At 41.5% G+C, this 12,099-nt stretch overlaps 1 protein-coding gene across 5 annotated transcripts in view; it reads left to right on the top strand.

The window, feature by feature from the left end:
• Positions 1 to 12,099, top strand: part of KCNH8 (potassium voltage-gated channel subfamily H member 8) — a 300,278-nt gene that overhangs the window by 275,251 nt on the left and 12,928 nt on the right. For all 5 annotated transcript variants that reach the window (XM_075271409.1, XM_075271408.1, XM_075271407.1 and 2 more), the window contains one exon: positions 10,255 to 10,334. In XM_075271409.1, the coding sequence (XP_075127510.1) occupies positions 10,255 to 10,334 (80 nt within the window). The remainder of the gene's footprint in view (positions 1 to 10,254; positions 10,335 to 12,099) is intronic.

Here is a 12,099-nt window from a genome sequence, read left to right as displayed (position 1 = left end):
TGAATAGGAAAATCGCAGCACTTCTATTAGACGATGCCTCTGGCCTCTGGCATCGTCTAATAGATCTAGTGCAGAGACAAGCCTGGAAGCCTTCAATAGGCTTCCGGCTGTCATAGCAACCGATCACCGCCCTCTTGTGACGTTCAGGAGGGCGGCGATCGGCGAAACATGGCGGCGCCCATGCCGCCGGCGCCGTTTACACACTGCAGTCACGTTTGACCGCAGTGTGTAAAGGGTTAACAGCAGCGATCGGCTCGGGCACCGACCGCTGCTGTTAGTGGCAGGTCCTGGCTGTATTATACAGCCGGCATCTGCCGTGTATGGAGCGAGCTCAGCGTGTGAGCTCGCTCCATACATCCCCATGCGACCCATGACGTACAGTTACGTCAAGGGTCGCTAAGGGGTTAATATATAATGTAAAATATAATATAATATCATTTTTAAGTTCCAAACGCTTTGTTGATTAATATTAAATAATATAATCATTAAATATTTACCTTCATACAACCATTAAAATTTATTTCTACAACTGCCCATAAATCAATAGTTATATAGTTACATAGTAGATGAGGTTGGATGAAGATATCAGTCCATCAAGTTCAACCTATAACTAGGGTTTAGTGATCGGGATGGGAAAAGATTGGATTCCGATCGGCGATCGAGTAAATTTCACGATCGGAATCGGATGGAAAATGATCAGAAATTGGATTTTAAAATCGATCCTGAAATCTCAAGATAGGCTCAACCCTGCTCCATAAACATAAAGTAACTAGGGTTGAGCGATTGGGATTGGAAAAGATCGAATTCCGATCGGTGGTCGAGTAAATTTCACAATTGGGATCGGATGGAAAATGATTGGAAATCGGATTTTAAAATCGATCCTGAAAGCTCAACCCTACCTATAACCCTGCAATCCCCTACAGTGTTGATCTAGAGGAAGGTAAAAAAAAAAAAAAAAAAAAAAACATGAGGCTTATGCCAATTGCCCCATTTCAGGGGAAAAAATTCCTTCCCGACTCCAATCTAGCAGTCAGTATAAAAACCCTGGATCAACGTGTCCTTAAAATCTATACTCAATAACCCGTAACATTGTTCTCTTCAAGAATGGCATCCAGTCCCAGTGCAATACTAGAAGAGAAGATAAATAATACAGCTTATTACCAAAAAAATGCCTCTTTTTCCACTCTAGTACTGCACTAGTCCCTCCTGTAGGTGTCAATGGGGAAGGAATTTGAGGGAAGGAGGTGAGAGGAAGCAACACCAACACACAAAGACACAGCCGCATCAAATAAGTGTACTACTGTTTCAACCAGGTACTCAAGTCATAGCAAAACTGCTCAATACTGCTATATGATGTCATCCATGTTGCTGCTGATATAATGCACATTAAAATAAGAGATTCTGTTCCCCTATCTCTAATCCTAACACACACACAAAAGCAGTAACATAAATGACATTATACCATAGTAGTTAGCAGCTTCTCCATCCCCCTCCTCAGACTTTCAAGGAGTAACCTGTTCTTTCTGTGAAGCGGAAAATCCATTTCCTCTCTACTTAATGTGGAGGGACTTTATCAGGGAATTGGGAAATCACTGCAGGAATTAGAAAGAAAGAGGGATTTTTCTATTTTACTATTGATTTATGGAAAGATGTTTATAATTAGAGTTGTAATTTAATTGCTAAACTTCTTCCTTCCTGCAGTAACCCCTAGACAGAGATTAAAACTGAGAAGGTATATAACTAAGCTTAATAGAAGCTGCATATATCTGCAAACGTCTCCTAATGGAGACTGCAGGTAAAGAAAATTGTACAGTAGGTATAGTGGAAATATGGAAAACTATCAGTCAACTTGAGCTGTAAGCCCTATAAATATATATTATTAATTTTTTGGCAAAGAAATATGACTAAATATGGCTGAAATATTGAAACTGAAAGGGATTGTCCAGGCTAAAATTTTATTCATTAATTAGGCCAGGGGAGGTGAAAAAATAAAAGAAAACCATACTCACCTGTCACCCAATGCAGCGAAGCCTCCTCGCATGGTCCAGTCCAGCAGCTCCATTTTTGTCTTCTGGCAGAAGTCCTCACCACAAGTGACCACTGAGGCCAGTCACTGGCCTCAAGAAGGGAACTGGGGTCATCACTAATTTTGCTCCCTTCCTGAGATCACTAAGGCCATTCGTTGATTGGCCTAAGCAGTCACGTGACCACTGAGGTCAATTAGAAGCCTGAATGGAAGGGAATCGGAACCTTATAGCTGGTGAGAAATTCAACATCAAGAAGGCAGCCAAGATGCACAACCAGACCGCCCTGCGAAGACACCGGAGCATCGGGGATAGGTGAATTTTTTTTTTTTATATTTTTTTCACCTCCCACGGCCTAATTAGAAAATATTGTTTAGCCTGGACAACGTCTTTAAGTGACAACTAGACTTTAATTTCTTTGCTTTATAATATGGAAAGTGGACTTTCAAGAAAAAGTCAAAACTGAAAACAAAGTAGAAATTATGAAGAAATCCATGGGATCCAGGGGAAGGAGACTATCCCTGACGCTACGGCTGCTGGCTACGGCTGCCTGCAGGTGGTGGTCAGCTGTACCCAAGCTAGCCTTGGCCCCGACAACTCCTGGCTCTCTAATATGAAGGCCTAGCCGACAGATAGGGCAAGAGCTACAGAGAGTTAGGGGCTGGGGATACTAAGGTGGTCACCCCTGCAGAAACCAAGGTGCATCTGCAGACAAAACAAACAGGATGGGATGAGCTGGACAACAGACACGCAGCACAACATAATACTCAACAAGAGAATGAGGAGAGAAACAGTGGAGAGGTGAGGAAAGGGTTAACACAAGACTGGATGTTAGGATTGGGTCTCGCAGGTTTCCATCACGGCGCACAGCGCCACCTGTGGGTCAATCCGACTCTCGCCCTCGGCCTCATGCAGTGAGTCGACTGGAGTATAAGTCCAGTTTTTTCCCTTCTGAGAATGCTCAGACATTTTGGAGCCGCTCACAGACTAAGTGCCATTTCTCCCCTATTGAGCATGCTCGGACATTTTGGAGGCGCACACAGACTAAGTCCCATTTTGGCCATACTGGGCATGACTGGTGATGTCATGGCCACCGCCCCTGCTGGCCGGGGACTTCCCTTTATATAGTGTGAGCCGACGCCCACCCGGTGCTCACACTTTGACTAAGTTCGCTAAGGACAGTAGTTCAGGGCTAGGCTCCAGCATTGAGGCAGGTTGTAGAATAGGCCTCTGTCTGTACTTAGTTTAGAACCTGTAAATCCTGAACTGGCAGCCCTACACTAAGGCTAGGAGCAGTGGACTCTGTTCCAGCCTGAGGTGCTGTCAGCAGGTGTGGTCCCTGAGGTAGCCTCTGAAACTGTCAAATACTTCCTTTGTTTCTCCTAGCTGTAGCAGGAGCAGGTTATGTTGCTGACCTGGGGTGACGGTTAACCCTAGGTAGCCTTGCTGTTTCAACTGTACAGGTGCACCTTACCAGTGAGGTTAACTGGCAGGGTTTTATTGCCACCTGTACACATTAAGCACTGCGCCACATCACTGCCAGTGCAGTTTAACTGGTAGTGTACTGTTCTGACATACAGCCACCCATCTGGGCCTGTGGACCTCGCTGCAGTGCCTTGCAGAATAGCGGGTCTGTAGTTTAAAAATATTATTTTTAAATATTTACACAGAACTGTAACACTGGATCAAACAAACTGGAACTCAGAACCTCACAAACAACAAGATAGTGTCAGGCAAACAGAACTGAAGGACAGGGTAGAGTTGAAGTATGGAGGGACAAATCAGACTCACACATAAGGCAACACTCACACCACTTCTTAGTCAGTTGCGATTCTACCAAACAATATTCCTCCCTGAGCCACGAGTTCTAGATGGTAACCACGAAAACTGGCAACTGGGGAAGCCAGCCTCCTCCTAATAAAGGCCCCAGGATAGTCCCATAGGATAATGATAATGACTAGAGATGAGCGAGTAGTACTCGATCGAGTAGGTATTCGATCGAATACTACGGTATTCGACATACTCATACTCGATCGAGTACCACTCGCTGTTCGAATGTAAAAGTTCGATGCAGAACCAGCATTGATTGGCCGAATGCTATACAGTCGGCCAATCAATGCTGGTTCTTCTCCTACCTTTAGAAGTCTTCTCTGTGCAGCTTCCCCGCGGCGTCTTCTGGCTCTTCATTCACTCTGCCAGGTATCGGGCCTGGGCAGAGCCGACTGCACATGTCTGCTTGTAGTGCAGGCATGCGCAGTTGGCTCTGCCCAGGCCCAATGCCTGGCAGAGTGAATGAAGAGCCGGAAGATGCCGCGGGGACGCTGCAAGGAGAAGACTGCACGGAGGATTCAGCCCGACCCTCACTCGTGGACTTGGTAAGTATAATTTGATCGAACGTTGCCTACCCCTGAAACGAGCATTTTCCCCCCATAGACTATAATAGGGTTCAATATTCGATTCGAGTAGTCGAATATTGAGGGGCTACTCGAAACAAATATCGAACCTCGAACATTTTACTGTTTGCGCATCTCTAATAATGACCCACACCTGAGGTTTGATCCATAGTCCCTCAGGTACACTCAAAAGGCTGATACCAAATGCCCAAGCATATGGCCCAATAGCAAGGAAATTACCACAAGACCCCAGACCACCGGATTAAAACCCTGAACAACCCCAACAGAAAACACCAAACTTTATTAAACAAAACAAGATCTTGACAAGTAAGTGGTGTGAAAGTAACCTATGGGAGGTAGGGAAAAAGCTGAGCACTTCTACTAACTACAGAATTCCTTTGGAATTATACAGAATATCTCCCAATGTATTAATTATTAAGAATTTTGCAAGCTTCATCTTCAGCTTCACAATAAAGATAAAGAGAATAAAGCATTTGAAGAGAGCTAAGATATGTAACATATAAAGAAAAAGTTACTTTAGGTCAGCGTAAATTGCCTTAACATTTTTTTAGCCACCTCCAACTATATATCGTAGCTCCGGTAAAGGTGATAGGGAAGGATATAGTGTTTTTCTAGTGTTTATGGCTCTGCCTGTTGGGGAAACATTTTACACTATTTTATGTTTTGCTAAAACGTGGCTTTTCAACAACACATATATTGCGGCTATATAATGCAATGTCAGATCCCTCCCAATAACATATTCATTAACTCAACTGCTGGCAAGTAACTCCTCTACTGCTGTGTGATCCTTCCCGCTGTGCCTTTCTTATTGCTGATGTGTTCTTGTAATTGGATAGCTGCTGTCTGTATGTTGCTTCTGTCCATGAGCTGAAAATAATTGAAGTATTTATTTAATCTTCAATCTCCGCTCTGCTTCCGTAAATACAGAAATGCCACTTTATTTTGCTGCATGGAAACATAAATAATCTTATACAGTATAACTATATATTTCCCATATATGCCAGTTGTATACTTATGATAAAGCAAGCCAATGTTTTTTTGGGGTGATACCTAAAATAAAAAAGAATTATTACAACACCGACATTAGTCACAAAAACGCACCCCATTAAAACTTAAAATGTCACGTTTAACAAGGTAAGGATGCCGATAAGAACCATTATTTTTAATTGGTTCTCCTCTTTTTCTTGCAGATTTCTTATTGCAGCCACAGCTTCCTCCTAGGTTAACTGAGGCATATTCATAAACAACTATTATTAAGGAAATTATATTGAAAGTGCCAATGTAGCTAGAGACTGGAATATGAGTAAAGGTTACAGATAATAGAACAATTATACGGTATTTCATTATTCTGAGGCCAAACCGTCTCAGTAAACAAGTTCTATTTAACTATTTGCTCACATTTCCTTCGTCTAATTGTCTTAAAAGGGTCAATTAATTACCTTTTGGGTTCAAGCAGAAATAACACTAGCACAAATTAATATGAGAAACTTTATAATTATTATGGGGACGTGGCGTCTTCCTCAACTTCCAGCAGCTTGTAGTTCTCTGTCTGCCGACTCTACTTAGAATGTCTCAGCTTCCAAAAAATGTCTCAAATTCCAAAAACAGCAATGCAGCAGCAACTTCACACTCAATATGGTGGAGGTTAATGGTAGCCCCAGTAGAAGACATCTGTTTGGCCTACAAAGAGCGCACACCACGAGTAGAAAGCTCGCTCAGCAGTCATTTATCATTTGTAGTCTACAGGCTATGATTCATGGTAGCCTGGTGCTGGGATTCAGACAGTGGTTAAAAGGGATCCTAGGCAATCCTATCTGGGGACAGCATGGCATAAGGCAAGAAGGCTTAGCCAATTGATAAACATATTTTTTGGGAAAAAATTCACTAGAATGAGTATTTTATTATTTAGAAACTTTGCTCATTCTGGGCTTAGGAGTCCAGTGGGTGGTCCTACTCGTCAATCACTAACTAGGACCACCCACCAGACTTCTGACTCCAGAATGAGCAGAGGTTTAAATTAATACATTATTAGTTTTGCTCGGCTTATTCTGTTCTGAAATATAGCAGAAGACTCACTAAGAATCTGTGCCGCTATTAGCGATTAAACTTCCCAAACTGGTGGTTTGTGACTTTTCAAAAAATAGTCGAAAGTTACATATTTATGCTGGCTTGTCCCATGCCAAATTCACTAACATATGCATCATTTTTGTGGCGCAAATGTCAACAGAAATTTATACCAGCGACGAGCTAGCATAGATTAGTGCACCCGATTCATGACAAGGCAAGCACCTCCTTATGACTGTGGTGAATTTTAGGGTAAGTTCACACAGAGTTTTTTGGTCGGGGTTTTGAGGTCATATTTGCTTCAAAACCCTGACCAAAAAGACAGCTCCCATTGAAATCAATGGGAGCCGCTCAGGAGGTGCTCATTCTTCAGGCCGAGTCGCCTCGCGATTCAGCCTGAAGAAACTCCCTACTCCGGATTAGGGCCATTCATTGGGCCTAATCTGGAGCAGACTGCGCAGCTGGATGCCGGTGCAGTGCACCGGCTTTCAGTCGTGGCTATCCGGTTTGGCATTCGGCCAATCAATGCTAATTCTGAATCAAATCTTTACTGCGGATAGCTAGTAGTGTTCAATCGAGTACATGTGTTTCGAATACTGTAGTATTCGATCGAATACCTACTCGGTCGAATACTACTCGCTCATCTCTAATGGCTATGGTCCTACATAAATTTATCTCAGTTTCATTTCAATAGTTTTCAAAATTATCTGATATGTATCTTATGTATATATTATTTTAATTTACTATTTATATATACTATATAATAATAATTAATAATAGTAATAATAAGTATTATTATTATTGACAATTATTTATTACTATTATTATATCATCTCTGTATGCCCTTCATACTATTCATTTGTAAAATGGAACATGCAGCATATGTCTTACATACGCCTTTTGCATAAAATTTATATCACGACCCAAACAAAAAAAAATACACTTAGAGAAAGGTGAGAATATTTGGAATTTGTGTGAAATACCATCTGTGTATTCTGTTATTCACTAGGTATAGCTGGAAAACTTACAGAGAAACTATAGAAACTTTGAACTTTTCTCAGGTTTTCTACCATTCTCTTTACTAGCAACATGGCAACCATCTGTTGCTTTTTTCTTTGTTCCTTAGCAGACATATACTGTGAGATGCTGCCATGCCATATTGTACCTCATGACCGTGGGGCACAGCAGACACGCAGCGCACAAGCCCGTGTCATACCTCTTCTGTCTTCCAGCTTTTCCACTCTTACAATTTAGTCAGCAACAATGGAAAAATCATTGTCACTACTTTTTCTGCTTTTCAGGAATTTTCTTGGAATGGAAAATGTCCGATCAGTTTCCAAAAGAATATGAGAGAAGATCTTTAACAATTAAATAACTTTCCTGGACATAGAATCAGATTTTCACAGTATTGTCTCTTATGTGATTCTTGACAGCATTGTCACTCCACTGCCTTAGAAATTAAAAATGCTGCAGTTGTACGTGACTGTGTGACCCCATGCAAAAACATACATAGTTTGCTGTGACCCCAATATTGCCCTAACCTGCATAATCACAAGCCCCTAATTTTAACTTTTCACATTTTATCTCTGTAATTTATACACTGACAGTTAAAAGGGTAACAATGTTTTCAACTTTTGAGTTTCAGGCTCCATATTTCACCATCCACTAGTTTCGAGCGTGAGACTATGATCATTTTATAGACAGTCCTCTTGGCTATCTTATACGTTGACTTGCAACTCTTTAGCATATGATTAGTTATGCAGATTCCTGTCATGTAACTGCATTGTTACTGTTTTACACCTAAAAATCTAAATTTTTATTATTTTGTTAGTATTTTGTAAATCCACCTTTGGCTTTCAACACTGCCTGAATCCTTCTGGGCATGCTCTCAGATTCAAGCATGTCTCAACCAAAATCTGATCCCAGATCTCTTGTACATGCTCCCAATGTTGGCACATACTGGTCGACTCATTTGGGTATAAATATAACTTTTTTTTTAAGTCTACCCACAAGTTGACCATTGGGTTATAGTCTGGGGACTGTTTGGGCCAATCTAGCACCTTTTCTTCATTGTCTTCATTGTCACCTCTACTTCATGCTTCGGATCAGGTCTTTGACCTACAGGAACACTACATTGTCCTTTTCATACCCATAGTACTTCATTGTCCAAAGTATCTCATTTTGTAGGATATTCACTTATAGCTAAGCATTGAGACCACCATTGATCCTGGTATTCAACGCCTTTGTCTGTGAAACAACCTCATATCTTTAGGCTTCCTCCAAACTTGACAGTTCCTTCAAATTCTCAATCCATTAGCCCCCTTTTCCTTTGTTTCTTCCAGATCCATTTTCACCCATCAGAGCCCAGTCTATTGACTTATGTCTCATCCTTCAGGTCACCCGTATCCACTTTTCGTAAACTCGTGCCAACACTTCTTAAGTCGAGGCTTCTTCACCTTTTTTCAGGCTGGGTGTCTGTGATCTCACTATTACGAAGCATATGAGCCACCTCCCCTGCCGTGTTTGTCATGCCACAACTGATAGGCCTTAGGATGAGCCGACTTTTTGTCTCTGATATTTAGCTCAGACATCAACCTCTTGTCTTTTGAATGGATGGATGGATTTCAATTTGTAGGGAGGAGCCTGGGAGGAGACTGGGAGAGTTATATTGTCTCAATTCGAGGAAAAATCTCTGTATCTGGCCAACATGTAAGGCACTCTTGGCCTGGTCTCCCCTGGGGGGAAACTAAGAGAATTCTGAGCCTGGAAGCCATGTGGGCACACTGAGGCTCGTTTTGGTATTGTTTCCTTTCTATCCTTTATTCCCATTTTATGTATTGTATTGTGCTTTTATCTGTATTTTCTTGTCATCCACTGATATGTATTTCTGTATATGTTAGTGGCAAGTACGGACCCATCAGATTAATAAATATATAAAATTTATAAAGTTCATTTCATATTATCCTGTAAATCCAGGCACACTCACAGGGGGTGAGTGGAAAGTAAGAAAGGAGGGCGATCGCCAGGTGTGCCAAGTGGCTTTGGTAAGGTGATATCATTCACAGTAACCATATACTAAATAGTTGCAAGTCAAATTTCTTTATGACATAACCAAGATGGTTGACTATAAAATGATAAAAGTCTCACTTTTGAAGCTGTAATGGATGGTGAGATATGGAGCCTGAAAGCCAAAACACTGTTACCCTTTTGCTCATCAGTGTAACTACTGCAGCTCATACAGGCTTTGTGGTATAGGATTGAAAAACACTGTCCAACCTGCATCTCTTACCAAAATCCCCCCACAAAACAAATAAAGAAATGAATGAAAAAAGATGGAGAGTCTGTTCTGTAATAAGTTGCTGTTTTGTCTTTTTGGTAGTTATCATTACAAAGGAGTTAAAGGGGTTATCCAGGAACTGGAGCAACGCATGTAGATGTGGAGGGAGGGAGACATAGAAAAAAAAAAGCATACTCACCTGTTTCACATGCTCCTTTGTCTGCTGCCAATGTTCACTTGGTGTCGGGAGATAGATGCTGGACATCCTCAGCTTTACATAACTTCAAGTATCCAGACACTGATGTGAAACCAAATGGTCACTGGTGTCAGAATACTTAGCAGGGTTAACACATGAGAATGGGGTTTTTTTGCCTCAATTTCTGAACAATCCCTTAAAAGGTTGATGCCTTCTTTAATTCACCCCCCCCACCCAAATAATGTGTATTTAGATTTGTTGTTTGCTTATATTTTGCAGACTTTTCAGATTTCAACCCAGCAATGCTTTTCATCACTGCTGAAGAAACCAAACAACAGATCACCCGACTTAACCATGAGGTACATTGTCTACTTTTTCTTATGAAATTAACATACATATATGTGATATGCTGTAATTTGCATATAATGTTACTTATTTATATAACTGTTTTATGTATCAAATTTGGTATCAAAGAGTTGCCCATTTGTAGAAATACAATTTTGCAGCAATTTGCCATTCTAATTCTATTAATGGTAGTCTGTAGAGACAGTACTATGGATAGCGGGTTGTAGACCCACTGTGCCAAATAACTAGTTCAACTTAGGGCCACTGCAAGGGTATTGTCTCCTTGGTATTCCTGTATGGGGATCAGGACTTTTCTACCTCTAGAGTGGTTGCAGTATAGTTAGTAGCTTGCGTAAGACCAGAGAGACACTAGTGCAAAGAATTAGAGGATCAAGCAAAAGAGTGGTATAGATAGAGATTGTACACAAAAGGTCAGCGGAACTGGAACAGTAAAACTGTAGTGCTAGCTTAAATGTTTTTGGAACACAAGAGAGTGCCTGGTAAAACAAAAAGAGGATGAGGTGAAGCACAGTGGGCATACTTTATAGAGGTACGCTGGTATTCCTGTCCACCTAGGGAGACTGTATACCTGTGAGCACAAAGCATCTGTCCAAAGTTCAGGGTAGAGGAAAGGAGGTCTGGAAGATTAATCTGGTGGTGGAGATTGATGATGAAAATGGAAACCACTGCCAGCATTACACACAATCACATGATACTATTGATTTCCTGCTTGGCTCTGAACTACAGATGTTTCTTTGCTTACTCATCTTTGTGCCTATACACGTCCATTTATGTGTGTCACAGGTTAAACAGCTTTTCTAAAAAGATCATGACTAGAGATGAGCAAGTAGTATTCGATTGAGTAGGTATTCGATCGAATACTACGGTATTCAAAATACTCGTACTCGATCGAGTACCACTCGCTATTCGAATGGAAAAGTTCGATGCAGAACCAGCATTGATTGACTGAATGCTATACAGTCGGCCAATCAACGCTGCTTCTTCTCCTACCTTTAGAAGTCTTGCAGCTTCCCCGCGGCGTCTTCCGGCTCTGAATTCACTCTGCCAGGCATCAGGCCTGGGCAGAGCCGACTGTGCATGCCCGCTTGTAGCACAACCGGGCATGCGCAGTCGGCTCTGGCCAGGCCCGATGTCTGGCAGAGTGAAGTCAGAGCCGGAAGACGCCGCAGGGATGCTGCATGGAGAAGACTTCTCAGAGGGTCCAGCCCGACCCTCACTCGTGAACTTGGTAAGTGTAATTTGATCGAACGTTGCCTACCCCTGAAACGAGCATTTTCCCCCCATAGAGTATAATAGGATTCGATATTCGAGTAGTAGAATATTGAGGGGATACTCGAAACGAATATCGAATCTCGAACATTTTACTGTTCGCTCATCTCTAATCATGACTTTGTAGTCTCAGCTATATGACTATCCTGCTTGTGTCTATGAACAAACACGCAGTGGGGGAGGGTGAATTGCAGAATTTCTAGACTTTTGTAACATTGTTACTGAGTTGATTTCTTGAGACACTACAGTCATTAACCAAACTGGAGATGTGTTAAGTGGACACATCTGTATATGACATTATTATGTAGGCTCTGTCCTCTAATAATTGATCGAGGAACAATGTGCATCCTAATGGCGTTTTCTGACTAATGTCACAGGATTGGCATCCCGAAAGAAATCTGTAACTAATCTTTTAAAAAAGTGCTAGTGAACTTAAAATTCGAAAATTCGGCAATATTATTTTCTATATAGTAGAAATGATAGATGCAT

This window comes from Leptodactylus fuscus, chromosome 4, assembly GCF_031893055.1.
Source record: "Leptodactylus fuscus isolate aLepFus1 chromosome 4, aLepFus1.hap2, whole genome shotgun sequence".
In the NCBI taxonomy this organism is placed as follows: Eukaryota; Metazoa; Chordata; class Amphibia; order Anura; family Leptodactylidae; genus Leptodactylus; species Leptodactylus fuscus.
Note: the sequence above shows the minus strand (reverse complement) of the source record. Positions and strands in the feature narration are given on the sequence as shown.